Source organism: Amyelois transitella, chromosome 16, assembly GCF_032362555.1.
Source record: "Amyelois transitella isolate CPQ chromosome 16, ilAmyTran1.1, whole genome shotgun sequence".
Taxonomy (NCBI): Eukaryota; Metazoa; Arthropoda; class Insecta; order Lepidoptera; family Pyralidae; genus Amyelois; species Amyelois transitella.
The window spans coordinates 6,095,903-6,123,027 of NC_083519.1; the positions used below are offsets into that span (position 1 = coordinate 6,095,903).

A 27,125-nucleotide genomic window follows, 5' to 3' on the forward strand; every position below is an offset into this window, starting at 1 on the left:
ATTGACTGACTGATTATCAAATTAACACACAGCCCAAACCGCTGGTTCTAGAGATTTAAAATTTGGCATGTAGATTCCATATCATGTGTTCTGGGAGTGTACCAAGTTTGCCGAAATTCCCGCAGCAATGGAAATTAACGGTTTTACTCGAGTAGAATTATATGAAGAGACGTCTTAAAAATTATCAAAAAGACATTTTATAATACCGAGGGTGAAGATTATTTTCTATGCGAACTTTTGAGCTAAAAATCCATCTATCTATTGGTATAAAACCCTATTAAGTAGTTACTATAGAATAAAACGCAATGACCAAGTTTTGGAAATCAACAACAGCTGACCGTCTTCCTCTGTCTGTCTGAAGAAAGTCTTTCTTTTTTCTGGCTACATGAATTTATATACAGGGTGTAAAAAAAATATAAGGGAAGGTAGGCAACTACGTGTAATGAATACTCATCACTACAAACAACTTTTCGAATGGGATATGGTATCGTTTGCGTTGCGGGTGTGAAGGAGTCCCTTGGGAATAGTTATCCTCACTGATTGACAATCAAGTCAATTATTGGGACTCAAGGGAAGATAGAAGAAGAGGAAAGGAAGATAAAATATATGCCCATATGTCTTCAGATGTTGTATTTTGGTAATGTTATTTATTCATGCCTCTGCATAATTTTTTACTAAGTAAATTACTATAGGTATTAACAACGTTTACTCATTATATAGATTCTCTACCTTTCAACCTAATAAATACCTACCTATTATTAATCAATAGGGCAAAATAAAATAACCGACGGATAAGTCGTGCAAACAACCGATAAGAGAAAAGAAAGTGAATGATCTTTTTCTCGCATTATGTTTAATAAACAGCTTTGTTAATTGATATTACCATTTTTTATCATTTTAACTACGCTGTTAAAATGTCGTCGAAAACAAAGTAATATTAATTATACCTAAGCTCGCAGTGCGCGATTGCTTACAGTTTGCTCTTAAAGCGTTCATTCATAGTGGTGGCACTTAATTTCGCCTTTTGACTACATAACAGCGATCGATGGCTGTCGACTCGGACATGTGCGTGCGCGGATCCCGATAATCGGTGATCGTGTTATCAGTCCGCATGTCCGGAGCGCGGCGCGGGCGCAGCAGGCCCGCTAAGTCCAGTCCAATCCCGGGACGCGTCGCAATCGGCTGCATCCATCTCATCATCCCGAAATTACGAAGTCTTCAGTACTGCATTATACAAACAATGACCCGGCTTTACTAGCAACCGTAGAACAATCGCGTCGTGTCTCTAGTGGTGATATAAGTTAATAAGGTAACTGTTGCTATTATATTTATTTGTTTTAAATATTACAATTACTAGTATATTAGGATAAATTTGTTCGTGGGTGTTAATTGTCTATTTATAATAAACTCAAACTACAAAATTTTGTATGGTACTTCATATTCTAGTTTTTCATTGCATTATTGAAAGTTAAATTGAAAAGAATATTACTAAGTATTTTTTTTTATTTTTCCAGACAAAATGTTCTTCGACACAAGTGGCCCGTTACTCCAAGACATTTTCTTGAGTGACCCCACCTTTAACGAGCACTCATCTCCAGAGAATCTCGCTAACTTCGAGATCCCGAGCTTTGATTCAGATGACGACTGGCAACTAAGAGACTTGGACATACAGTGTGATGCTTTTGTTGGTAATGCTGCAGATATCTCCAAAGAAGACTTCAATCTAGCAGAAAACTCTCCAGTATTTGATTTTGAAGATTTGGACGAAAGTATAATTGACGTGTACTTATTAGAAGCATTAAACAGTGATTTATCTAACGACTCTCCACCATCAGTGATACATTCTGCTGGCAGTAATGAGTCTTTATATGTGATAGACACGCATGACTACGTTGCAACATACGGACCAGGGTGGAACAGTAAAGAGAGTACAGAAGGAGATATTGAAAGAGTACATGCAAAAGTACGATCTTGGGGAGAGCCGAAGTTTTGTGCTGAACTAGGTGCCTTTCGTTGCCCGGTGGAGGACTGCGGGAAGCTATACGCGAAGGCGTCGCACGTGCGGGCGCATTTGCGGCGACACAGCGGTGAGAAGCCATACAGGTGTACGTGGGAGGGGTGCATGTGGAGGTTTGCGAGATCGGATGAGCTCGCGCGACACCGTAGAAGCCACTCCGGAGATAAACCCTACGGGTGTACTGAATGTGGCAAGCGATTCGCGCGGTCCGACCATCTTTCGAAGCACGGACGAGTCCACGAACGCCGGCGCCGCGCTGCTGAAGCTTCAGCCGCTGCCGCCACATCCGCCGCACTCTCCAGGCAGACCACAATGCGAATGACCAGAACAAGGAAAATATCGTGATTAAAAGCCACGCTTGTGCTTGCATTACTTAAGGACATACATAAAGACTGCTAAGATTTACGGTGTGTTTGTGAAAAAGATGCGTGACCGATAATTGGATACAACATTTACTTATGTATAAGTGCATGCATCTTGTGACTTAAATAAATTAATATTATAAATGGACTTTATTTTGTGTTAAGACCTTTATTCACAATACCTAAATGAATTCTTTAACTACTTTCATATCATTAAGTATAATCTTCTCAGCCTTTTCAATGCTTAAAAATATCAAAAAGCATTTTTTACCTACACTACATAAGACGTCAAATGCTTAGATCTCTTCTCACGAGCATCAAATCAATTTGTGAACATTGTTCGTTCATTGCGTAGTCTTCATATAGTAAGTAGGTACTCAAGTAAAATATAATAATGTTCAATTTTGGGCCAGTGGCCAGCACTTGCACCGGAAATCAGTGACATCTACGAACTCAATTGAAAGGATTGCACCTCAAGGCGGGAACAGTGTCATGATATCGTATCACTCCATAGTTAACACCAGTTAACACAATAAGGTAGTACTTATGTGCATTATGGTTCTTCCGGTTTATTATTAAAGACTAGGTATTTGACATACACACATATTATACATACAATCACGTCTTTATACCCCTAACGGTGTAGATAGAGCCAGCAGTCTTAAAAGACTGAAAGGCTATATTATTCAGCTGTATGGGTTAATAATGGCCATCGCCTAAAATAATTCCAAGCACCTTCCCCTTGCGGTGTCGTCGTAAACATTATGAGGAGCGGTCACGCGGCACGAATTATTTTTGAAATATCTCACTAACTGTCCGGAATAGTTTGTCAATTTATTAATTGATGTATGCTTTTCCCTACCTAACGTATTTAACAATGTTTCGTTATCAAAATTTTATTTTAACTTATTTCTATACGTTTGAGGAAATCCGTTATTAAGGCTACAGGCCTTACACTCTATCTACTTACACTCCTGTCTTTTTATTTATTTATTTTTAACATTTTTTTTAAAGGACAGGCGGAGTTTATAAACGGTGCATCCTTTATAATCTAGTCATTTATTTACATCAATTGTGACATGGATTTCGATGGCTTGCTAGAAAATTTCACATCTGTTGATTATTTTTGACCAGCTACCCCATAACAACTTAAGACCAAATCTTCTGCTATAGCATCGACACAAGTATAAATATCAAGACAGCTTATGGTTCCAGTTCAGAAAAAAAGTATGATTTACCACTCATTGAAAAAAAAAATATTTTATTAAAATATTTTATAATGATAGAATTGAGATTCAAATAGTGACAGGTTGCTAGCCCATCGCCTAAAAAAGAATCCTAAGTTTGTAAGCCTATCCCTTAGTCGCCTTTTACGGCATCCATGGGAAAGAGATGGAGTGGTCCTATTATTTTTTTGTATTGGTGCCGGGAACCACACGGCAATATATAATGAATACTAATCATAAAAATACTTATTTATGTTTAAATTACTTGCTTTTTTGACAGTTTAAACTGTTGGCCTTTTTACCTTACCCTATTATATTAAGGCCGCCAGACTGAGTTTTCAAAAGGTTCATATTATGAGTTGTTTATCACATTTAGAATAGTTTGGAACAAGTATATGACGGGTTGATAATAAAATTTGTTGAATATGTTGAATATTTTTCATTTATCATAAATTTCTCTTAGCGAGGCCTTAATACTCTCAGATACCTTACCTACTGAAATTGCATTTTTGTCGGGGACTTCGCTCTCGTTGTAATTTCTCGTGGTAAAAGAAGTGGATGTTACTCCTAAGATAAACTAGTCTATCTCATGTGATCTTAATACCAAACTTTTATAAAAACTAAAATACAAACCTAGAAATATTTCGTATTTAATTCAATAATGAAACTCAGTACATTTTCCCGTCTAAGCTTGGTTGCTATTTTCACGTTCGATAAAGCCTTTCTATTCCATTGCAGGTAGGTGGTAGGTACAAAAGCAAATAGGCCAATATTTGTCGTTTGACGCCTTTGGCGGTAAGTAATCGAAATTCAAGAATTAAATACAAGTAAAGGAAAGATGTAAAAATTGTCAAGAAGATTTATTTTTAAATACTATTTTAATTAAATTACTTTCATTGCAGAACTGGAGCAAATAAACACTTATCTTACTAGAAAACTTATTGACTTGTACAAAAGCCTTAATAAGTACTATATATATAACAAATATACATATTTAGGTGGCAAACAACACTTTTAAAGTTACGTGTAATCTGTAGCTATAATCGATAGGTAGCGTCTCTCTGGTGCTCAGTGCCGTCTTTTAACGGGAGAAAATAAAAAATGGTGCCGTCTGAAAATACAACAGAAATGATTTTCATACGTACCTTTTTTGACAAGGGCTGAGTTTTTGTTTGATACAAAAATCCGAACGTAAACTCATAGACTATGCACTATAGAGTTAATTGTCTATGGTATTATCCTAAAAAATTACAAAGTCGACACTTCAAGTGTAATTCCATACAAATCAGGTGTATTTTTAAATTAGGTTTTGATACACGATTCAACTCGACACAAATAAAAATGGTGGTTCACTAGATTAGATTTCTCTGGATCTATTTGTTACTTGATGTAAATTACCAAGGAACAATTTAAAGGATTTTGGAGCACCATACGAGGTTTATTTTATCTTCAATTCAATGAATAAGTAATTGGTGCATATACACAGTGCGACAGCGAAAGTAGTGTTTGACAAATAACAGGTTGTTGGAGACAGACCAGACACCGATTTCGCTTTAGTTAAATGCGTTATGTGTTCTTTTTTTACTTTTGTAAGTGGGTTTCGAGAGGCAATTAACTTATTTTTAACAAAGTGAACATCTTGACGTGGTTTTATTATTACAATAAACAAAGAAGCCCATGAAAACTTTTCGAGTAAGTATGTGATTTTATTCAATCAGCATGTGACCCAAATCGGTGATTTCTCTTCTTTGTGTTTTGCTTTTAACATATATTTCATCTCTTTATCATTATTATTCCTCATAATCCGAAATCTGCATGGGGATGTGGTTTCGAGTTACTGCATATTTACAGTATATTTATCGTACTTGTCACGGTTGGATTGAACCTGCTCACTGGGGATCAGGTGCATAACTCTGAATACTTGCATATTATTATAATCTTTGTGGAAAATTAAACATTTAATTGATTTTTAATAGGTACTTAATTTTCTATAAAATGTTTTAGCAAATGAAGACACCAACTGAATGATTCAGTATGCCTAGAAGTGCTCGTAAATATGTAAGATGTCTGATCAGTGGAGATCAAGCAGAGAAGGTTTCAGGAGATTGATTTGTAAAAAACAAAGAGAACAATGACACAGGATGGCTGAGAATTATAGATACATAGTGCAGGTTAGTTAACTGTCAACTAAGTTTAAGAAAGTAAGAAACTAAGTTTAAGTGAACAAGATAAAGTAGGATCACTCAAACTCTTGATGTAGTATGTTGTGATCCTACTACTTGCATGAAAAGAGTTATGAATTTGAATGAAAGTTAAGAAGTATGCAGAGATTTTGGCAAGTCGATAGATGTAGTCTCTGCCAACCCCTTCTGGAAAAAGGCATGTTTGTATGTATCTTCCTGTCCCTGTAGCGTAGCTCGTGCAATGGGATTTTTATTGCAAAAAGCTTATTGCTGTCTTGTTTCACATCATAATATAAAGCAAATCAACATCCAACCAAATGGTGTTGGTGCTGTGTTCCTGAACCTGAGGTGTCTACAACCACATCGTAGGAGTAGATGCAGAGAGGCAAATCACTGACCTCCCTAATCTTGTTTACTAGAATATTGTATGGCAGATGTCAGTTTTGAAAAGGAAATGATTGAAACAATACTAAGGGTAAACAATCTTGATATGTCTTTTCATGAAAAAAAAACCATCACTACATAGATATTACAAAGACCCCTAATTTCTTTGTCTGTATGTATAAAATAATCTCAAAAAGTTGGGAAGATTTTGTTCCTGTTTGAAATGTTGGAATGAGGGTTTTCTTAGGAATATATGTCAATAAATTCACCAACATACTAGTATGTAAAATAAAGTATGGTTAATTGCAAAGGTAAATCATTATTACATGATATTTTGCTGATATATAATTATTCAATTCAATATGTTTTAATAAAAGTACTATCAAGATTGTTTACGTTTATATCAGTAGAAAAGTATTGGACTAAACCTATCTTATACTATTAGTACTATATCTCGTACTTACAATACAGTAGCAGGTGTTATGTGGTAGTAATTACTCATATTTAATGGCAGGTGTTTGTCGGTGCACTCTCTGCACAATACGAGGCTTTATCTGTGGAAGCCTCTAAGCAGACCAGCTCTGAAGAGATAGTGTGCTGTATAGCAGACAAACTTAACCTCAACAATGGTTCCGGAGGGCCATATGAGTTGGCCGAGGTATGTTCTATTTCAATAAGGCAGCATGTACATTGTGAAAGTCAATTAAGAGAAAGGTTAATATACTTAAAATTATTTTTTTATGCCATGGGCTAACAACCTTGCACTAATATGTGCAGCTGAATTTGCCTTTTCCCCTTCTGAAGGATATAAAGACATGATAGGTTCATACTAATATTACAAATGTGAAAGTATGTTTGTCCATGTTTTTAGTTAAAACACTCAACTGATCTTTACGAAATTTTAGATTGGATAGATAGTGGAGTATGGATAGGGGCAAAGGGGATTTAAAACGCAGGCAGAGCTGCCGGCGAAAGCTCGTACATAATGTTTCTTATTAACAATTAACAGCACATTAAGCTTTATGATCAAATTAGGTAAAAATTTGTTAATTGCATTCAATCATCAAGTCCATTTTTATTCAAATGTTTATTTGGCTGAATATACTCTTACAGTGTTGTTAGTTGTGTATAAAAATATATTTATTAGGAAAGAATTTGTTGTAACAGTTAATCAGCTGCAGGGCTTTACAGAATAATATTTTACAATAGTATTGGTGAGAACAAGTAATGTGTTTACAGAATATTTGATTTTCTTCAGAAAATGATTAAGAATGACAGCATTTTTTCATCAACAGGTCCCAATCAAACAATCCTTAGTTTTTTTTTAAAGGGATTGCTAGGTCTTTTGATTGTGCGCATCCTGGGGTCTTTGATATTTAAGATAGACTGCTTCAACTAGAACATTACTATCAGATGGTGGTCAAGGTCTCAATGACATATTAGTCATGTTTAATTGACATGCTTGGTGTTTGTCATCTATTTTTTGTGGAATGTACTTGAATGAGTCAGATAAATGCCTTTGCGACTTCCTTTATTTATGCATGTTGCAATAACAAAATTCCGTAAATCACTCCAAGAGTGTCACAGTAAATACACAACAGAATATTTTCATAAAAATATCTTTCCTTTTATACAAAGTCTAATTTTACTATTAAATCACGTAGTTAAGCCCGCTTTACAACATCATTTAGTTAATTGGGTCAGAGTGAGTCATAGAAAGGGACAAATTTTTGGAAAAGTGATGTAATTTTTTTTAATTTATTGATTTATCCAAACAGGTTGTCGGCGACGTCGTCAGTGGAGAGTGCAAGGAGAGGCGGCTTGCACCCGATGAATCTCCCGTTGGTGTCATGCTACTGTGGCCTAACAATAATTCTGAGCAGTACTATAGGTAAACTTTATACAATTAATTTGCTCTTTAACTATGGAAGCTTATAAATAATATACGCCTTTGTTTTCCAAAAAAGTTACAATTCAAGAGCACATTACATATGTGTGAAAACATTGCTTGGCAAAGACCTCTCCAACACTTTCTATGGTTTTCTATCTGCCGCTAATCTTATACAAAGAGGTCCCAAGGTAATTTTAATGTCATCTTTTTGCTTGGCGACCTCGGCTTCTAACCTGTGAAGCTATTAGTCATGTTAAATTAAATATCGTACTCACGGTATAATAAATTTGTAAAGAATAAAAATAAAAGAAGTATCTAATCACTTTCACTATCAATAGCTAGTTGTACAAAGTTCGTCACTATTTCCAGTTGTAGTTATAACGAACATTGCTATTTTAGCATGTTTGGCGATAGGCGGCCGTATCGTTCTCTTTATATCTGTTACCACAACATTCTATAGTACTACGTATCCGCAATTATCTCGCCAATTATATTCAGCTCCAATACATCTAACCTTGTGTATACACCTGTTTACTAATTGCCTAGTCCTGTCACTTTGATACCATTGTCTTGCTGGTTAGTTGAAATAATTAAACACGCGGTCTTTATTATGCTAATAAAAAATATTGACAAACGTTTTATTAATTCTTATATTTTGTGAATAATTTTGTTACGTCCTTGATTGCATTTGGTACTTTAATTTTTTTGTATATTTTGTATGTAGATTTCATCCATTCACTCTTAGCCTTGAAAGTGCAAGCTTTGTGCCGTGTGGATGCCCTCCCCATGGAGATAAAAGGTCCACTTTATTTCTTTCCCATGGATGTCGTAAAAGGCGACTAATTCTATCATTAAGCCAAACAGCTGAACATGGCCTTTCAGTCTTTTAGTTACTGTTGGCTCTGTCTACCCCGCAAGGAATATAGACGTGATTATATGTTATGTTATGGATATAAAATATCACTATTTACCTCTTTGGATTATCTTACTTCTAATTTATCCTACTTCACCCTATAGTGTGCAATCTTGCTAACCCCTTAATATGTAAATCCTCATTCCAACTCAATATAATTTGTAAACATATTTACTTACAATGAACTAAACTGACTCGATAAAATATCATATTTTATTAGCTTTGATAAGATTTTGACAAAGATCAATGACTAATGATGATAATTATTACTTATTTAACGAAAAATATATATTCTTAAAAATACTTTCACATATAACATTAAAAACGTTAACATTAGAGACAGAATAACAACAGATATACAAACATTTGAGGAGTCTCTAATGTTGATTACCTAAGAAATCAATCCCAATAATATAAATTAATACCTACCTTACGTTTGTCTATCGTAGTAATAGTAAGCCATTGATGAAGCTGTACATTATACAGTAGTAATTATTCTTTGTTAGTGTTTGTTTCTCACCTTGTTGGAAGTCTTAATCTGATAACCGTTTGTCTATTCACACTTGTACGCGAGATGAGTCATATAGTAGTCCACAAATGACTCAAATTCCCTTCTCTAACTGGACCCGGCTGTAATCCGTTTGCAATATTCATTCTAAACAACTTATTGGCTTTTGTTATTGTCGTAATGTTAGGTTATTTATTTTAGTCCGGGGTCTCGTAAAGACGTCATCACATATGTCTTGCTGGAGTCTTTAACCGCGTTACTTCACTTTCCTCAGGATCTACAAACAAACATAATTTTTATAAAAACTTTTCTATTTCTTAATTTTTCACTCAATTTGTATAAATATTTAACGTATTAGAAACCGGACATTACAAATCAGATTCCGAGATTAGCGCATACGTACAGGGAGAGAAATAGGAGACTTTATAATATGTAGTTTAAGTTTTGGCTTCATATTTTTATCACATCAAATTTAACAAATCTCAAGGATTTCCCACAATGAAAACAACTGCTATGTAATTTGTCTCAATTAAAGAAACGACCATACAATCATAGAATTACAACGTAATGTTAAGCACCACGCTAACTATAATGTTATAATATATGGGAAAAAAAAGTAATAAGTTTGACAATTCGTCTTGGCGACTAAATTACAAACAGAGCAAGGTCGGACTTGATTGCTATGAGTCCGATATGATGGGAATCCAAGATATAAATGTTTTTCTTGCAATTGATAAGTGCAATATTGCATTACTCTCTTTAGTCTCGTAAGTTAAGCATTCATTAATTTAACCTCACTAGATTTAACATTTGTATAAAGTGAAGAAGGATTCGTTAGATTTTATTTAAAAGTGAAAATTGATTGAATCGTATCTGAATTATTATTACTTTATTATCTTAGCATCATAAATCTAGAACAAGTTGTTTGTTTACCGATGTCTTCATCAATGTTTACCTCCCCCGTCATGAAACATCAGTTTCTTAAAACTTCAACGAAATCAAGAGCGATTATATTTTAATCTAGATTATTCATATTCATAATTTTTATGCGGCCGTTTTGATCGTGGACTAAAAATTCGTATCCTGTTATTCGCAACGCAACATAAATATTTTCCAGATTTGTGTTTACATCACAACGCGCTACAAGTTGTTTAATGAAGGATAATAGTGATTGGGGATAATGTTCGAATGGTGCGCGTGAATCACTCTTCCTGCGGCCACCGCCTGATAACGCAGTCTCCATCCTGCCAATTAAACTAAAACATTGCCGTTCGCGTTCGACATGATCTCGAAAATTGTACGACACGCTAATATTTAGATTTACTCATCCGAATATGACTCAAAAGTAATTTTATTTTTAGTGTTTAGTTGTTAAGGTGTGTTGCGAACGATCGCGTGTAATGATGTGATTACTTTGTCGACAGGTTTTATTTACGCGAAAAAATACCGGACGAGCCATGGATGGAAAATTTCTCAGTGGATCCCCAGCTGATAAAGGACTACTTCCAGAGATTCCTTTACCAGCCGAAGGACCGCGAGTATCCTGACTTGTGTCAGCTGCCGGAGCTCAATGAGCAGACCCTGCTGAATAACTTGAGGGCGAGGTTCGCGGCCGGCTATATCTACACATACGTCGGCTCTATCCTCATCGCCCTCAACCCATTCAAGTTCTACCCCATATACAACCCGAAATATGTGAAGCTGTACCAGAATAAGCGCATCGGGTCGACCCTCCCTCCTCACATATTCGCAGTAGCCGATGCGGCGTACCATTCTATGCTGCGCGAGCGAACAAATCAATGCATAGTGATCAGTGGTGAAAGTGGCTCAGGAAAAACGGAGAGCACCAATTTTCTTTTGCATCACTTAACTGCGCTCAGTCAGAAGGGATCACACGGAAGTGGTGTGGAACAGACGATATTGAGTGCCGGTCCCGTCCTAGAAGCATTCGGTAATGCGAAGACTGCCCACAATAATAATTCCAGTAGGTTCGGAAAATTCATACAAGTTAACTATAAGGAGAATGGAATGGTTCACGGTGCCGTTGTACAGAAGTATCTTTTGGAGAAGTCTAGAATATGCAGCCAGGGTCGAAACGAGAGGAACTATCACGTGTTTTACTATTTGTTGGCGGGTGCGTCGGAGCAGGAGAAGGAGCAATTGCATTTGCTGAGTGTGGACAAGTATAACTACTTGTCGCGGACTGGTTGCAGTGTGGTGCCGGGCGTGGACGAACAGTATGAGTTCTCGCGGTTGAAGCAGTCTATGGACATGGTGGGCTTCACTATGGACAAGCGGCGGAGACTTTTTGCGGTGCTGTCAGCTGTACTACTGTTGGGTGAGTTATGTTTTCAATTTCATTTCACGACCACAAATTAAAAACATTATGCTAGTGAAATTTTACACTACATCATAAAAGCCGTATACCTATACAGTACTGTTGGAACTGGAACTGCCATCGGACCTGTATGTCACATTCCAAATATACATGTTCGCTCATTTGCATTCTCAAAGATATTTTTTATTCACATTTGTTACCCACTATGTAATTGTTGTTTACCCTACACTTTCGTTTTATTTATATCTCTTTCTAACAGGTAACGTCGAATTCCAACCACGAAAGTCATACCACCACGATGAGGCAGTGGGCGTTCGGAACCCCGAGGTGGTGTCGCTGATATCCTCGCTGCTTCATGTCAAACAAGAGACTCTTCTGGCGGCCCTCACGTCCAAACGAGCCAGGGCTTCAGGGGAGACCCTTGTCATCAATTACAGGTAATCCAGTGTTTGTTTATATGAAGGCTAGGATTTGTGTTATTACACCTGGTGTTTTGAAATGGACAAATATTTTATATAATAAATTAATAAAATGAGGATGACTATGGAAAAAAAAACACATTTATCAACAGCACCATCATTCAAGGTGGATTAGGTAGTGATGGGTCACATACATTGAGACTGAAGCACTTCTTCCCACTACAGGGTGGATACGCGTGACTTTAGACCGCCTTTGTTTTATATATTTACGCTGCTTTTTGAACTTTAAAGGATATTTACTTATTGTTTTTGACAGATTACCAGAAGCAATAGCGACCCGAGACGCAATGGCCAAGTGCCTGTACGGCGCGCTGTTCGACTGGATTGTGATGCAAGTCAACCACGCGCTGTTGTCTAAGAAGGACACGCTAAGAGAGCACCAGGGACACAGCATTGGTAAGTAAAATTTTAAGTATTTTTTTAATTTTTACCACTCGTGAAGAATGGTAGATCCTATTTCTTCCGATTCAGTGAGAAGGTACATACATGTAGGTTATGTATGCTCTCACTTCTCTTTCATTTTTATAAATCTAGCAATTATTGGAAAGAAGCCCCATATGAACGCCACTTTTGGCATTATAAAATAACACCATACATAAAGTGTAAATGAGTATAAATATATTATAAATCGTGTATGATAATTCAAATTTTCAGGCGTCCTTGACATCTTTGGCTTCGAAGACTTCGGTCCTTCGAACAGCTTCGAGCAGCTGTGCATCAACTACGCGAATGAGCACCTGCAGTACTACTTCAACCAGCACGTGTTCAAGTACGAACAAGAAGAGTACCGCCGGGAAGGCATCCGATGGACTGATATAGGATTCTCCGATAATACTCAGTGTTTACAGTTGATTGAGGGAAAGCCGAGTGGGCTGTTGTGTTTACTCGATGATCAATGCAAGTAAGTATTCTAGTGTCAAGTTTCTGCAATCGAATGTATAAAGATAAAGATGAGTGCCATGTGGTTCCCGTCATCAATCCAAAAAAATAAATTACTACCACTCTATCTCTTTCTCATGGATGTCGTAAAAGGCGATTAAGGATTTAAGCTCCACTTAACTCCACCGACAAGAGTAGGCTCTTAAATTTAAGAAAAAGACTTAAAAGTCCATTTCCTATTACGGCCATTTTTGAAAAGAAAATTTGGTTAAGCAGTCGGCCGAAATTACTCGTATGTCCTTGCTAAGGAATAATTTTATTCGGCGTCATAGGTATTATGTATTTAAAAATTAAAAATTTATCTTTCAGTTTCCCTTGGGCAACAAATGAAACCCTATTGCAGAAATTTAACTCTGTACACGAAGATAACCAATTCTATGAAAAACCTCAGCGGAGGGAGCCTGCATTTGTGGTCAAGCATTATGCTGGCAGGGTAAAATACCAGGTAAGTGTCTTCTTTGTTGCCATTGCAACATCTGCTATTGAAAAATAAACTGCTATGGTCAATCTGGTGATCCTTTAGAGTAATCCATCTTGGCCTGGTGTGGTGCATGCCTACTAATAAGAGGTAATAAGTACAAATGACGACATATTTTTATTTGCTTACCATAAGTGCTCCAGGTGTTAGTCAGGTGTTAGGACCACTAGAGTGATGATGATTGAAGATGATTCTTAAATCATGATCCCTCTTTGGGTTTTCAACAAGCAACTCAGTGTGACGTCGGCAACCTAACACATATATGAATGACAATGCACTGTGCCAGTAAATTGACACGAAGAATAATCTATCTTCTTTATGGTGCCAATCTCATTAGATTAATTTGGTTTAATTAGTTTTAACAGTCCTATTTTGTTTTAAGGTTACGGCAATGAGAGAGAAGAACTTAGATCTGATGCGGCAGGACATAGTTAGCGTGCTGAAGAATTCGTCCTTGGCGTTTGTGAGGGAGTTAGTGGGCGTCGACCCCGTGGCCGTGTTTCGCTGGGCCATCGTCAGAGCATTCTTCAGGTAGACTATCAATTTATATACAGTTTTTGTCACTACTTGGAGAAATAATTTAACATTAAAATGACAAGAATGCAAATATCTTTGAATGCCTTGTTTTTGATTCCTCTGTTTCCTTTCCTCTGTCTGAAATAAAATCACACCAATCACAAACAGTCAGTAGATTGTGGAAAATTCAAGGTCATTTCTATATTTTACTGTCACAGCAAAAGCGATACGGACGACACGTCACTAATCGAATTTAATTTTTTATTTTTTAGTGTAGTTACATTTAGGCTCTTTAATATTCCAGAGGGTACTTCGCATTCCTAGAAGCGGGCAGGAAGCACAGGGTCCACAGAACAGACGGGGCTCTCAGAGTTCCCCGCGCCTCCATACACGCGCCTAACGACAGTATTATCAGGTCAGTTCAATTCTGTTCTCTTCAAAACTCTATGCTACGTCCTTGTGTCCAATACGCAAATACATAAATTGCTTGACGACCGATCCGACTAACTGCAAGTCTCTGTTATTGTAAATGGCATGTCATATTTGAATCTGAAGAAATATCCTGTATTCTCATTAATATAAAAGCATTTGGATCAGAAAGTGACAGTCCTGAATGTAAGAATGCATATATAATACCTGGAACTAACTCTAAAAGTTCTTAGCATACCGTCGAGCGTGCATTTTAATAAGAAAGTTGTCCTGTACAAGGCCCACACTGGTGCCACTTTGAAAGGTTATTTTATTAGAGTAAATACAATTTGTATGCAAGCCAACGGCATCGTTTTTGTGTAGTATCTTGTTATATATACAGTTTTTTCCATATACCTAATATGGAATTAATCCAAGTGGCGCTATTGTACCTAGCACTACAAAGCTTAAAGACTAGACTTCCCGGCGGCTATTTTCCAAAATTCTGAATTGCTTTGCGACTATAGTTATGTGACGTAATGATTTGTGTCTTGTTGCTCAGCCAACTGGTGACAGTATCGTCAATCAATCTCGCAATCAACCGCATTGCGTAAGTCACTGTACGGCATGCTTTTTATTATTATATTATTACTATGTGCACCTAACGCATGGACATTTTTTACTTTCGTCAAACTCGGCATTCAAGGGCTGTGATTAGACCACCGCACAAAAATATATCACTCAGTAATAAATCCATTTCGGAGTCTGTCTGAACACAGCCTAACTTATTTATACACATCTCGCTACTGAATATTTTTAAACAAAGTAAATTGACATTGACGATAATTAGAGAAGTATACTTCAAGCTACTTTATTTTGTTTCAAACTTATATCTAAGTTTATGTGCTGTACTGAATACTGCATACAATTTTTCTTACATAATTTATTTTTTACTTTTTCTAATGTACGTTGCCTTTTTTGTTAGTTGATTTTTTTTTTCTGAATTTATCAAACTACTTTTTAGTGCCAAGTATATATAGTTTTGCCTCAATTGCCTTTAATATATAAAAAAAACTAGTAGTATTTAGTTTTTGGCGCTACTTGCTTTTCTTTACATATCTAGCCATGTTTCTATAAACTTTTAACGCCGTCGCTTCGTTCTGTAGAAAGACCATTCGTCATTCAGATGGGTCAGTTTACTTCGTTTGATTTACAATTTTTACCTGATAGTCCTAATAGATCATTTCAAGCACCTCAAATCAAGCATGCACACATATGATTTATATTTTTAACGTCCGATATCGCTAGAACGCCGCATAGAACAGCGGCTAAGGCGGGCATGAGTCGCGGCGAGGTTAAGCACCGCGCGGAGGTTCCGGTGCGGGATGGGCGGCCGGCAAAGAGTTACAGAATAGCGGAGACGCGCACGCGCCGAGTGGAGAGAGACCTCGACGACGCGGACGTCATGCAGCGCGCCAGTCAGATCGTCATGTACGTCGGAACGGCTGGAACTATGCTGGGGCGCGCTCGTCAAACAAACTTCTCGTTTTAACTAATTTTAGTTGAAATAATGGGGTCGGTGTTGAAACAAATGAATTTATTGTGTGTCGATAGAGTTGAAAAGTTTTTCACTGGTATTTTACTTGGATTAATACTAACACCAAAAAAATATTAATTCGGGAACAACTCAAAAAAGATGTTTCCATAATCCATCCATTTGTTTAGCTGTTGATATAGTAATTGATAAATTGATAAAAATATTGATGGTATCAGAATAATAAAAAAATTAATAGGTACACTTCTAAAATTTGACTGAGTTTACTAAAAGCAGACCAAAGATTTTTGTTTGATGAGATTGCGACTTTCGGTGGGGATTCTTCGCTCTCTTTCGGTGATGGCTCTCTTTCGTTGGGTTCTAATTTTCCGAGCGTTTTTCACAATGAATGTTCTGTGTGATAATATCGGTTGCTACATGTCGCTGTGGGTAATAAACGGCTGTGTGCTTAACAACGAACGGGATATTGCGGAAAATATAAAATTTATTTATTTGTGTTTTATTTTAGTTTTGATTTTATTTTGTTATTTTTGAGATTGTTTTTTATTCGATGTGTTTTTTTTTAAACAAAATTCACTATGCCAGCTTTATCACGATTATCATTTTTTAAGCGAACTGCTGTCATTGGTATATATTTGTAAACATATTATCATTCCCAGCGCAATCGCATGCTGTAAATATTAAAGCCTCTCAATCACGTAGTTATTTCGGTGGACGGTATTTCTAGTTCGAGCCGGTATTTCGTAAAATTAAAGAGCTGTTAAATAATATTTAATTATTTGGCTCGAATTTTGAACATTTGTAATTTTGCATCCGTTGATAAATACGGTTTGGATCTTGCTCAATTGTCCACATTCTCTTATTAATCGACTTCAGAAAAGGGAAGAGGTTTCTCAATTTGACCATATTGTAAACATTACGAAATACAATCTCGAACTAATCTTCTCTCTTACGAAACGCGTCTAGCACACTCGACTGATGTTTACAGGAAAAACAAGTCGTTCAGACCGCGGGAGCGGGCCAAGAAGGGGTTGAAGAACTTGCAGAGCGTGAAGACGTTAGCGGGCCGGACGGCCGCGCCCACGGGCAAGCGGAAACAGCCGCTCACTGTGGCCGCGCAGTTCCAGCACTCGCTCGCGGCGCTTATGGAAACGCTCAATCAGGCTAACCCGTTTTTTATAAGGTGATTTGATATACATATATAAAATCATATACGGAATTTATTTCATTGAGTAAATTTCATAGTATTCGAATTTTTTTAAATAGGCTCAAATATACAGAAATATACTGGATATTCAAACCGTTTTTTTCGATTTAATGTATTTGTAGCTGTAAGGATCTTGATAACTGACTATTTCACTTCATATTTTCGTCACAATATGTAACCATTAGCCTTTTGTCTTTTTGGGAAATTGTAAGAATCCAATCAAATTTGAAATTAAACTGATTAGTAATTTCATTCCCATTAGATGTATAAAGTCAAACAGCGATAAAATACCGAACGTGTTTGACGAAGAGACCGTCCAACGACAACTGCGGTACACCGGCATGCTGGAGACAGTGCGCATACGACAAGCCGGCTATAACGTGCGTCTCACGTACGAGGAGTTCATCCAGCTGTACAGGATACTGTTGCCGAAAGGATTGCTTAGCTCGCAGTCCGATGTCAGGCATTTCCTCGCAACTCTTAACTTGGACAGGGATAATTATCAATTGGGTAAGTAAATTTTCATTACATATTCTATTTTATTATTAACTTACCTGAGAATACCCAGATTTCATGATATAAAATATCTACGTCATTTTAAATTATAGAACCAAATCTATTTTAATTTCCTCCCACCCTAAGGTTCACTGGAAGAGATTGCTTTAGCGATAAGTCCGCTTTTGTACCTCATTACCTGTTTTTTTTTCTGTTTTTCTTGTTCTTATGGTGCAATAAAGAGTCCACCTATTTCTTGACTTTAAAATTACCTAAATTCAATTTGTTGTAAATAATAATAATAAAAAAAACCGCAGGATACTGACCACTATTCTTCCTTACATTCAAGTTTTAACAGAGAACATGTGTCCCTATATTCAGGCGCGACCAAGATCTTCATGCGCGAAAGCGAGCAGACGAAGCTGGAGTACCGGCTGCACCAGCAGATCATGGCGTCCATCATCGCCATCCAGCGCTGGTTCCGCGCCGTGCTCGAGCGGCGCCGCTTCCTGGCGCTGCGCCGCGCCTCCAGGGTGCTGCAGGGCTATTGCAGGTACCACGCTGTCACATGGATTGAGACATTTTTAGATTCATATATCTTCTTCCTGGTGTTTGGCCAGGATGGCCAGTCATTACTAGAAAACAGCCAGTGGTCAACATTTGACCACAATCTCGGAATTACTCAGGTAACTGCACTCATTACCGAATATACTCATACAGCTTTGGTCATGATTATTGGACTAAGTTAAAGCGTTTATTCCCCTTATTCATGACTCCATATATGGAAGGTTTAATAAAAAAGAGAACTGTACAAACATTGCAGTTTTATTTTTCAATAATTTGTAGACAATGGCTCGTGGCCCGCGTGGAAGCCGCCACGAAGCTGCAGGCGTGGTTCCGCGGGTGCCGCGTGCGGCGCTGGTACCTGAAGCTGCGGAAAGGCATCGTCGGTTTCCAGGCGGCGGCTAAGGGCTACCTACTCAGAAAGTCTTTGCTAGCTTTACGACGCCCCTCTAGAATATTAGACAAGAATGACGTAAGTAATTGTGTGCTAACATTTTATGATTGTGTAAATAATTTTGATGTACAAAATGCATTTGGTATGCGAGGTGCGTCACAAACCACGTTACACTGCACGCATGACCCATGTCTGAGAAATAACTACTTACAAATTTTGTGGATTTTCACCCTTTAGATATAGAGTACCTTAAACGTAGTTGTCTGGTTTGTGTTGCGCCTTATGTAACTAAAGTAAATACTCTTTACCTACTTCTATAGGGCTAAAGCAAACGATTTTCTTAATAATGGCAAATTAGGTGCTTAGTAGGCGTAAAAATCTTGCATTTTGTTTCACAGAATGCTAATGAGAATGATTATGTGTAATAAATTTCCCATAAATTAACTAGAAAATTCATTGTCACTAATTGCTTTAGGGGACGCTCTCTCAATGAGTTGTTACATAATGATATTGTTTGTCAGCCCTGTGCCGTACGACAGAATGACAGATCATTTTATGAAAATTCATTAGAGAATTAGGAGTCACAATAAATAAATAACGTGGATATGATATTACTGAATTACTAAATAAATGTTGGATTTGTTTCCTAAAGGTAGAATTTATTGCAATAGACAAAAAAAAATTCATGTCAAATGAACAAAACAATACTAGAAGGAGAGGGCCAAATCCGAAATTCAAGTAAAGCTTGAATTTCGTATACTTATCAATTACCAGCTATTACTTCCCAATCATGGACACAATGTTACACACATATCCACGTACATTTCATATCCCCATTGTTGAGACCGCGTCCCTCATTATGCCCGAGCTGTGAACGTGTGACAGAACACACAATGTACATATATACATGGCCGTGTTGCGTGTTGTGTTGGCAGCGTGACCATAAGGCGGCCGACGCGAGGGACGACGCCGACCGCGCGCCTAGTCTCGAGGAGTTGAAGAACATTATAGATACGCAATTGTAAGTATACTGAGGATTTAGAAAGACCATTTTGGGGCATGTATAGGGACAAATCATATAGATAGTACTAGTAAGTTCCAGTCTTTAGTTGCGATACTAAAGTAACAACACTATTTTTCAAAACGTAAACCTAACTGTAGGTAGTAAACTCCGAGGCTATCGAGCCTGAAATATATTATACTAGAGGCCGCCCGCGACTTCGTCCGCATGGAAACCCTATCAATCCCGCGGGAACTCTGGGATAAAAAGTAGCCTATGTGTTATTCTGGGTCTTCAGCTACCTACATACCAAATTTCATGGTAATCGGTTCAGTAGTTTTTGCGTGAAAGAGTAACAAACATCCATACAAACTTTCGCCTTTATAATAGTAGTAGGATGTATGTATGAATGTTTACATTCATACATACATATAATCTCGTCTTTATCTCTTGCTGGGTAAATAAAGCCAACAGTCTTAAGACTGATAGGCCACGTTCAGCTGTTTGGCGTAATGGTTGACGAGATTCAAGGAGTGTAGTCAAAAAGAAGTTCTATTCTGTTACTGAGTACTGGAGGCGATCTCAATCCAGTGTTGTACCGTAGTTAAAAGTCTATTTTGCCGCATTTTAACGGCTTTACTCGCAATAATAAACGGAGAGTTATTGATTGTTGCTTGTATACCCTGTGCGTTTCTATGAATATGTTCGCGTCAGTTAACGATGTTTGCAATGAAATTCACTCATGCGGAATTTATTTTAGGGACATGCTCATCAACCGGGGAGTCGAGAACATGAGGCAATTGAGAGCTACACAGTCTCTACCTATTGCAAGGTAAAAATTTTATTTAAATAATATATTTTCAAACATTTTACGTTGGTATGGCTTTTACCAATATCTCTTTAATGACAAGTATTGTTAGGTTTTCATTCATTAAGAACTTTAATATACAACAAATATTGGTTTGCAGTTTGGAAAAGAAACGGGACGCGTTCATTCCCACGACAGCGACATACGACAACAAAAATGTCACCAATGCTCAGGTTACAGCAGATATCGCGGCGATTAACAAAAGGTAAGGTTTCGGAATTCTCCTACGACTACGTCACGTTTTTTAAATAATGCTTTCACATATAGAGCATTTACATATCTGCATTAAGTATTGACGCAATGACATGGTCCTGAAATCAATTCTATCACGTTATTGTTTAATTCAAACTGCTACACGCACTCTTTTTCAGATAGAAAATATAATTCAACTATTTCTCTCGTATTTTCGCAGTAAAATTCAAAAGGAGGAAAGAAAGAAGAAAAAGGAGGCGAAATCTTTTTTGGACATCGGGCGATGGAACGCGGAAGGCGTTGCTGTTCCCAACAAGATCACTCCAGCGGACCTCGCTGACGAATTACTTTGGCTTCGGCTAGATCAGAACATACTGGCCAGTAAGACCAAGGTGAGCCTTTTTTTTATTTCTTTACAGTAATTCGATGGAGTATTTTTTACTCCATATCGATTCATTTAAATTCAGAACTAATCCCTCATAGTCGTAGCATATACCTACTCTATTATTCCAAAATTAAATTCGATGAATTGATCTAATTTTTTTTGTTCCAGACAAATGACAAAGATATCCAATTAGTAGATGTAACAGAAAGAATAAACAATTGTAGTTCTGGAGATAGCTCAGATACGAATAAAAGTACAGGTTCAAGGTGAGTTTAAATTTTTGTCCATGTTTTCAATCAAATGTGTCCATAATAAAAAAAATACTTACTAAATAAATACTTCATTTATTGTCCTGAAGAAAGTTGAAGGAGCGTCCATTGTAGAACAGCTAAAATCCTATCGAGTATATGTGACCGCGGCCATCAATGACTTTTTCAGTTATTTTAATTCTTCCCTTGTGACGACGAAAGTTATTATGAGTAAACTTGCACAATCATGCAGCTGGATGTGTAAATTTGACTCACCCAATCCAGGATCGTGGTCGAACGGTGCACCTCTGGCTTCTCAAAAAAATGAGGTTCTCAGTTTCACCTGTTTGTATGTTTGTCCACGGTGATCATGTTTCTTTGAACCGATTTTACACGAAAGTATTTGTTACACTTAGGAGGTTTTGGAAATTTAACCAACATCAACAAAGGAGGATATCGATTGAATATCGCGGTTTTCTTTTTACAAAAGTTATTATTGAAACAAGTTATTATTGTATTTGCTGAACAGTAGAATTGAACGTCCTGAACAATAAATAAGCGTAAAGTTTGTGTTTCCCAGACGGAGCTCCCCGCCGGTGCACCAGCGCAGCGCGGCGCTGCTCAGCCTGCCGCCCGTGCGCCGCCCCGCGCACGCGCCGCGCGACGCCGACCTAGACGCAGGTGCTGTGTACTACACACACACACACACACACACACACACATTCACAGTTCATTTCAGCTTACACGTCGATGATGACAAAGCAGTAGGATATTGCCGTAAATTCGAATAGTTTTTTCTAACTTTCTGGTGACATCTTTCATGTGAAATTTGCCGCGAACATTATTCTCTACGTACACGCCAGTTGATTATGGCTCTTTTTGATTTTTGATGGACTGGGTGTTCTAAAACCTTTCATGCGAAGCCATTTATAACTAAGACAAAGATTTTTTTGGAAAAGTTCCACAATTTGTAAATAGATTATGAATCATCATTGCCCAGGCTTAAGAAAAGACCTGTTCAAACGTAATCACGACCGCCTACTTCGTTGATAGTCTTGATTTCTCATAAATAGAAGTTAAATTTGGTTATAAGAAACTATACACAACATCTGGAATTCCTTAGGGTTTTTCATATTTCGGTCCGTTTTACATTTAATTTTACTTACAAGTGGTTTGGGAACATGTTTCTTCTTCTTCTTCTCATATTAATGTAAGTTAATTATACATTTCAAACTTTTCAACATTATTTGTTTTTGCCGATTTGCAATATTACATTGAAAATGCGCATTTACATTAGTAAAATGCTTATTAGCAAAACAATGTAGCTAATTTATTTTGAAATCATTAGGCACTAATGTGTTTATTTCTTGAGTTCTAAATGAACCCCTGCTTTAGTAGTATCAGTTGTGAATTCGATTCGGTAATACGGAATTTAAGATATTTGTGTTTTAGAAATAAATCATTGTAGTCGCGTGTAATAGAGCCGAGATGTGTAGGATGTCGATACGCCCTATAAAACGGGTAAAAATTGAAGGTGAACACAAGTGCAACTGTCGCTCTGTAGTGTATTTAGTGGGTGTTTTAATGCTGTTGTTGATGATGGGTTATATCACCGTCTGGATCAAGATAGTGTTCTGTTGCTATGGTAAGATGTGTTCTCTCCCATTTTCCTATGTTTCCAGTCGTGTTATATATTTTTCAGGCAATGTTTTGGGCATTGGACTAATCGTCATAAAATATTAGATATTCAAGTTTTACTTTATGTTTGACGGCCTCTGTGGCGCAGCGGTAGTACGCTTGCCTGTGACCGGAGGTCCCGGGTTCTAATCCCGGCCAGGGCATGATGAGAAAAGAACTTTTTCTGATTGGCCTGGGTTTTGAATGTTTATCTATAAGTATTTAATATAAAATATAGTATCTTTGAGTTAGTATCTCGTAACACAAGTTTCGAACTTACTTCGAGTATATTGTCCCGTATGTATTTATTTTTTATTTTATTTTATTTACATTCAACATAGTCGTCTTTATTTTAGAGAATAAGAAGTTCGTAGTTGAACTTAAAATTTTTAACACGTTCTAGGTGACTCGACATATTTAGGAAGCCTAAATTGTACAAAAGCATTTCCTAGTGGAAACAACGTTTACAGAACGCTAATATTTTTGGGGTATTTTGTTACTACAAATAAATTGAATAAAGAATTGTAGTCATTAGCATTGTGGTATTTCTAAAGTGGTGACAATCATTTCGCGCCTGTACCTTTTACCATAAAGTAGAGATTTACGTTTTATAAAAAAAAAGTATTCAGAATCTTAAAGTTTTAAATATTTGTCCTCTATAGTGGTGACGGTGAGTGCCCGTGCCCGCGGCGGGGAGGCGTGCGCGCCGCCCGCGCCGCCCGCCCGCGCGGCGCGCCGCTCGCCGCGCGGGCCCGCCCTGGACGCGCTGGACGCCGCCCTGCCCGCGGACCATAGAGACGTCAAGAGACATCCTGCCAGGTAACTATATAACTGCGTGAGATCAGCTTTTGTAAACTTCGTCGTGTTAACGCTGAATAAAAAACATGAATTTGATTTGTACTATATTAAGGTGCTGTACTTTCATAAGTTATGTCAGAAAATGGTGTATGTAGATTGTTCGCACAATTTGATCGATAGCGTGACGCAAACATTGACGTATGAATAAATTATTTAAATAAAATAATAAAAAGATTTGTTGAAATTACTGCACAAACAAAATTGACAACTAAAACTTGACTTACTAACATATTTTAATAATGTATCTTGTTAGCTCATTACAATGACAATATCACTTATCACATAAGCACTGCAAAAAGTACTGCCGTTTACTTAGTACTTACTAACAATTACCATTTGTACAGAACAACAAGCGAGTTGATGGCGCCGCTCCTAGAATCTTCGTCGGTGTCCGTCCCCGCGGCGGTAGCTCTGTCCTGCATGGAGGCGGGGGACGCGCGGGCGTCGCGGGGCGCGGGGCTGGCGTCCTTGCGGCGACGCAACTCGGACCCCGCGCCCGCCCCCGCCGAACCCCGCGCGCCGGACCCGAGGTCTACGGACTTTATTGGGACAACTACCAATGGCCTTTTCCGTATCGCTGGTCACAGGTATGTTATAAAGATGTTTGTGTATTCGCAAAGTATTGTTTTGCCATCTTTATAATATACAAGAAGCCGCCCGCGATTTCGTCCGCATGGAAACCCTATCAATCCCTCGAGAACTCCGGGATAAAAGTAGCCTTTATGTTATTCTGGGTCTTCAGCTACCTAGATACCAAATGTCGTCGTAATCGGTTCAGTAGTTTTTGTGTGTAAGAGTAACAAACATCCATACTAACATACTCACAAACTTTCGCATTCATAATAATAATAGGATTATTTGGGTTTTTCGTTGATATTAATCAACGAAGAACCCAAATAATTCCCACAGGTTATCCTTCTTTCCTTATCGTTATGTCTTACTTTATGTATTATGAGTATTACACACATGAACATTAATGTGTAACATGAAAAGAGTTGTCCTGTCAGATACTGGCTACCAAACCACCGGTATTGCATGCAACTTACTGAGTAAACGATTATATCACCTTTAACACTTCGATAAAACCTCTAATTTTTCCACAGGTTTCGAAAAGGCACTCGATTCTCTAAAGACGACAAATGCGTATATTGCCACGAGGCGATCGACGCGTTCGTCACGCAAGGCCAGCGGTGCATCGACTGCAAACAACTCTACCACACAAAATGTATCCAGAATAAAGGCGTGATCACCATGCCTTGTAGCAGTCCAGTAGTAACAAACACGAGGACGCGCCCTAAGAATAGAAAGAGAATTAACATGAAGGAGCCGTATATGTTAGGGGAGCAATCTAAAGGTGAATTTTGTAGACACCAATAACATTATTTAAGTTTCGGTTATGAATTGCCTGTTTATTTAATTTAATATTGTGTCGCCCCAAATTCTATAATTTTGAATTTTGAGTAATTTACAACAATACAACATAAATAAAGCCATACAATAAGTTCCAAATAAAATTTGTATGCATATGATTTCACCTAAAACAGTTTTGAACCTTTAAACTTGGCTTTTAAAGTTAGTTTAAATTTGATCTATCTGTTAAGGCTGTCCATGATGGTTTGATTATGATGAAACATTGAAATTTATATAAGAAAAACACATACATGCATATAATCACGTCTTTATCCCTTACGGGGTAATTTTGAAAGGTCACGTTCAGCTGTATGGCTTAAGAAATAACATGAATTGATCTTTGACAGGTTCGGTTTCGTCCAACTTCAACTTGACCGGTACGTCCGAGTTTATGGACCGGACGGACAAGATAATATCGGACGCGACCGAACTGCAGGCCATGCAGAACTTCATCACAAAGAAGATTTATCAGATGGGATTGTCTGACAACGACAAACAGTCTGAGGTAAGATTCTTAAAGATAGACATTCTTAAGGATGTCAACGGTGACAAAATCTGTATAGAATGTTATCCTAGCATTGACTTTGATTATGCAATCCAGACATGTATTTCAACCAACAACCAGAAAAGAATTTTGTTACCTTGCGTAGTGGAATCATGCTGGGCCCATAACCTAATGGATTATGGATGAAAACCAATATTGTAAAGGAAACATTAAATGTTTTCAGATGTTACAGGAGAGATTATTAAAACATATAACAATGTTGTGAGAATATCTCCTAAAAACAAGCCAACAACAGATATTCTTCTTATCAATCTTTATATCCAACCTTTTGCCTGGCTTTGCTTTTATCCATGAAACTCCTTTTACACATGTTTGTTGTATGTACACTTCCCTTTTTAACTTGTTTATTATAACGTAATAACTTATTTCAGGTGGACAGGGTATTCAAGCACGCGCTAAGCGAGTTCAAAGACAACCTCGTCGCGACGTACAGCGTAGTGGAAACTCGGGGGTCGGCTCTCAAATACAAGGACCTTATCGGAAACTTCTTACATGTAATGGAGACCGTGTGTGCGAGGGAGGGCTCCACGTTATCCATCACGATGGGAGTCAACGCCTTTAGAGGGTTCATGGACGAGTTCATGAGCCAACATGAGACTGATAAAGCTAGGACTAAGAGGAAAAAGGACAAGAAGAGAAAGGTAAGTTGGGTTTACTTCTGTACATCAATCTAGACTGTGGGAGATAACTGCACAAATGGACATTTGTGCAGTTATCTAAATCTATTATAAAAATCTAATCTATTATAAAAGTTGACCAAAACAAGCACTTTGAAACTATAATGTCAGGTACATCAGGCATCGTATTTATGAAAAAAAACTAATAAACATGATGTGTGAACATTAAAATGGCAGGAAACATCTCCATGTCAATGAAATGCCACTTTGAATACTAACAGATGCTCTTACGGTGAGGGAAAACATCGTGAGGAAACCTGCACATTCAGGAAACTGGATGTGTAACCATAATAGATCCAACACAGGTTAGGTTTGCCTACAAAGGTTATGGAGGTCAGATAGGAGTCGCTTCGTGTAAAAACGTGACTCACCCAATCTAGGGTTTATG

At 37.5% G+C, this 27,125-nt stretch overlaps 2 protein-coding genes across 3 annotated transcripts in view; both read left to right on the forward strand.

Annotated features, from left to right (window-relative positions):
* The first annotated feature begins 1,052 nt into the window (after nt 1–1,052).
* LOC106129644 (Krueppel-like factor 9) lies at nt 1,053–2,480 on the forward strand. Its single transcript, XM_013328247.2, has 2 exons — nt 1,053–1,309; nt 1,515–2,480. Exon 2 carries the CDS (start codon nt 1,520–1,522, stop codon nt 2,360–2,362), a length of 843 nt encoding a protein of 280 aa, XP_013183701.1. The 5' UTR covers nt 1,053–1,309; nt 1,515–1,519; the 3' UTR covers nt 2,363–2,480.
* Nucleotides 2,481–4,904: 2,424 nt separating this feature from the next.
* The window catches only part of LOC106129709 (unconventional myosin-IXa), a 30,207-nt gene continuing 7,986 nt past the window's right edge, over nt 4,905–27,125 (forward strand). Inside the window, exons 1-27 of one of the 2 annotated variants that reach the window (XM_013328361.2) lie at nt 4,905–5,297; nt 5,610–5,776; nt 6,687–6,830; nt 7,951–8,063; nt 10,909–11,822; nt 12,082–12,259; nt 12,558–12,697; nt 12,956–13,202; nt 13,550–13,685; nt 14,101–14,249; nt 14,539–14,649; nt 15,951–16,133; nt 17,186–17,380; nt 17,667–17,914; nt 18,281–18,452; nt 18,746–18,935; nt 19,793–19,878; nt 20,618–20,689; nt 20,826–20,930; nt 21,138–21,309; nt 21,471–21,568; nt 22,131–22,231; nt 23,890–24,046; nt 24,430–24,672; nt 25,189–25,439; nt 25,843–26,000; nt 26,432–26,701. In XM_013328361.2, the coding sequence (XP_013183815.1) occupies nt 5,747–5,776; nt 6,687–6,830; nt 7,951–8,063; nt 10,909–11,822; nt 12,082–12,259; nt 12,558–12,697; nt 12,956–13,202; nt 13,550–13,685; nt 14,101–14,249; nt 14,539–14,649; nt 15,951–16,133; nt 17,186–17,380; nt 17,667–17,914; nt 18,281–18,452; nt 18,746–18,935; nt 19,793–19,878; nt 20,618–20,689; nt 20,826–20,930; nt 21,138–21,309; nt 21,471–21,568; nt 22,131–22,231; nt 23,890–24,046; nt 24,430–24,672; nt 25,189–25,439; nt 25,843–26,000; nt 26,432–26,701 (4,863 nt within the window). In that variant the 5' untranslated portion in view covers nt 4,905–5,297; nt 5,610–5,746. The remainder of the gene's footprint in view (nt 5,298–5,609; nt 5,777–6,686; nt 6,831–7,950; nt 8,064–10,908; nt 11,823–12,081; nt 12,260–12,557; nt 12,698–12,955; nt 13,203–13,549; nt 13,686–14,100; nt 14,250–14,538; nt 14,650–15,950; nt 16,134–17,185; nt 17,381–17,666; nt 17,915–18,280; nt 18,453–18,745; nt 18,936–19,792; nt 19,879–20,617; nt 20,690–20,825; nt 20,931–21,137; nt 21,310–21,470; nt 21,569–22,130; nt 22,232–23,889; nt 24,047–24,429; nt 24,673–25,188; nt 25,440–25,842; nt 26,001–26,431; nt 26,702–27,125) is intronic. The other variant, XM_013328362.2, reaches the window with a different exon arrangement.

Excerpts from the sequence above, each read along its gene's own strand:
- LOC106129644 (XM_013328247.2), top strand. The coding sequence starts at position 1,520 with ATGTTCTTCGACACAAGTGGCCCGTTACTCCAAGACATTTTCTTGAGT.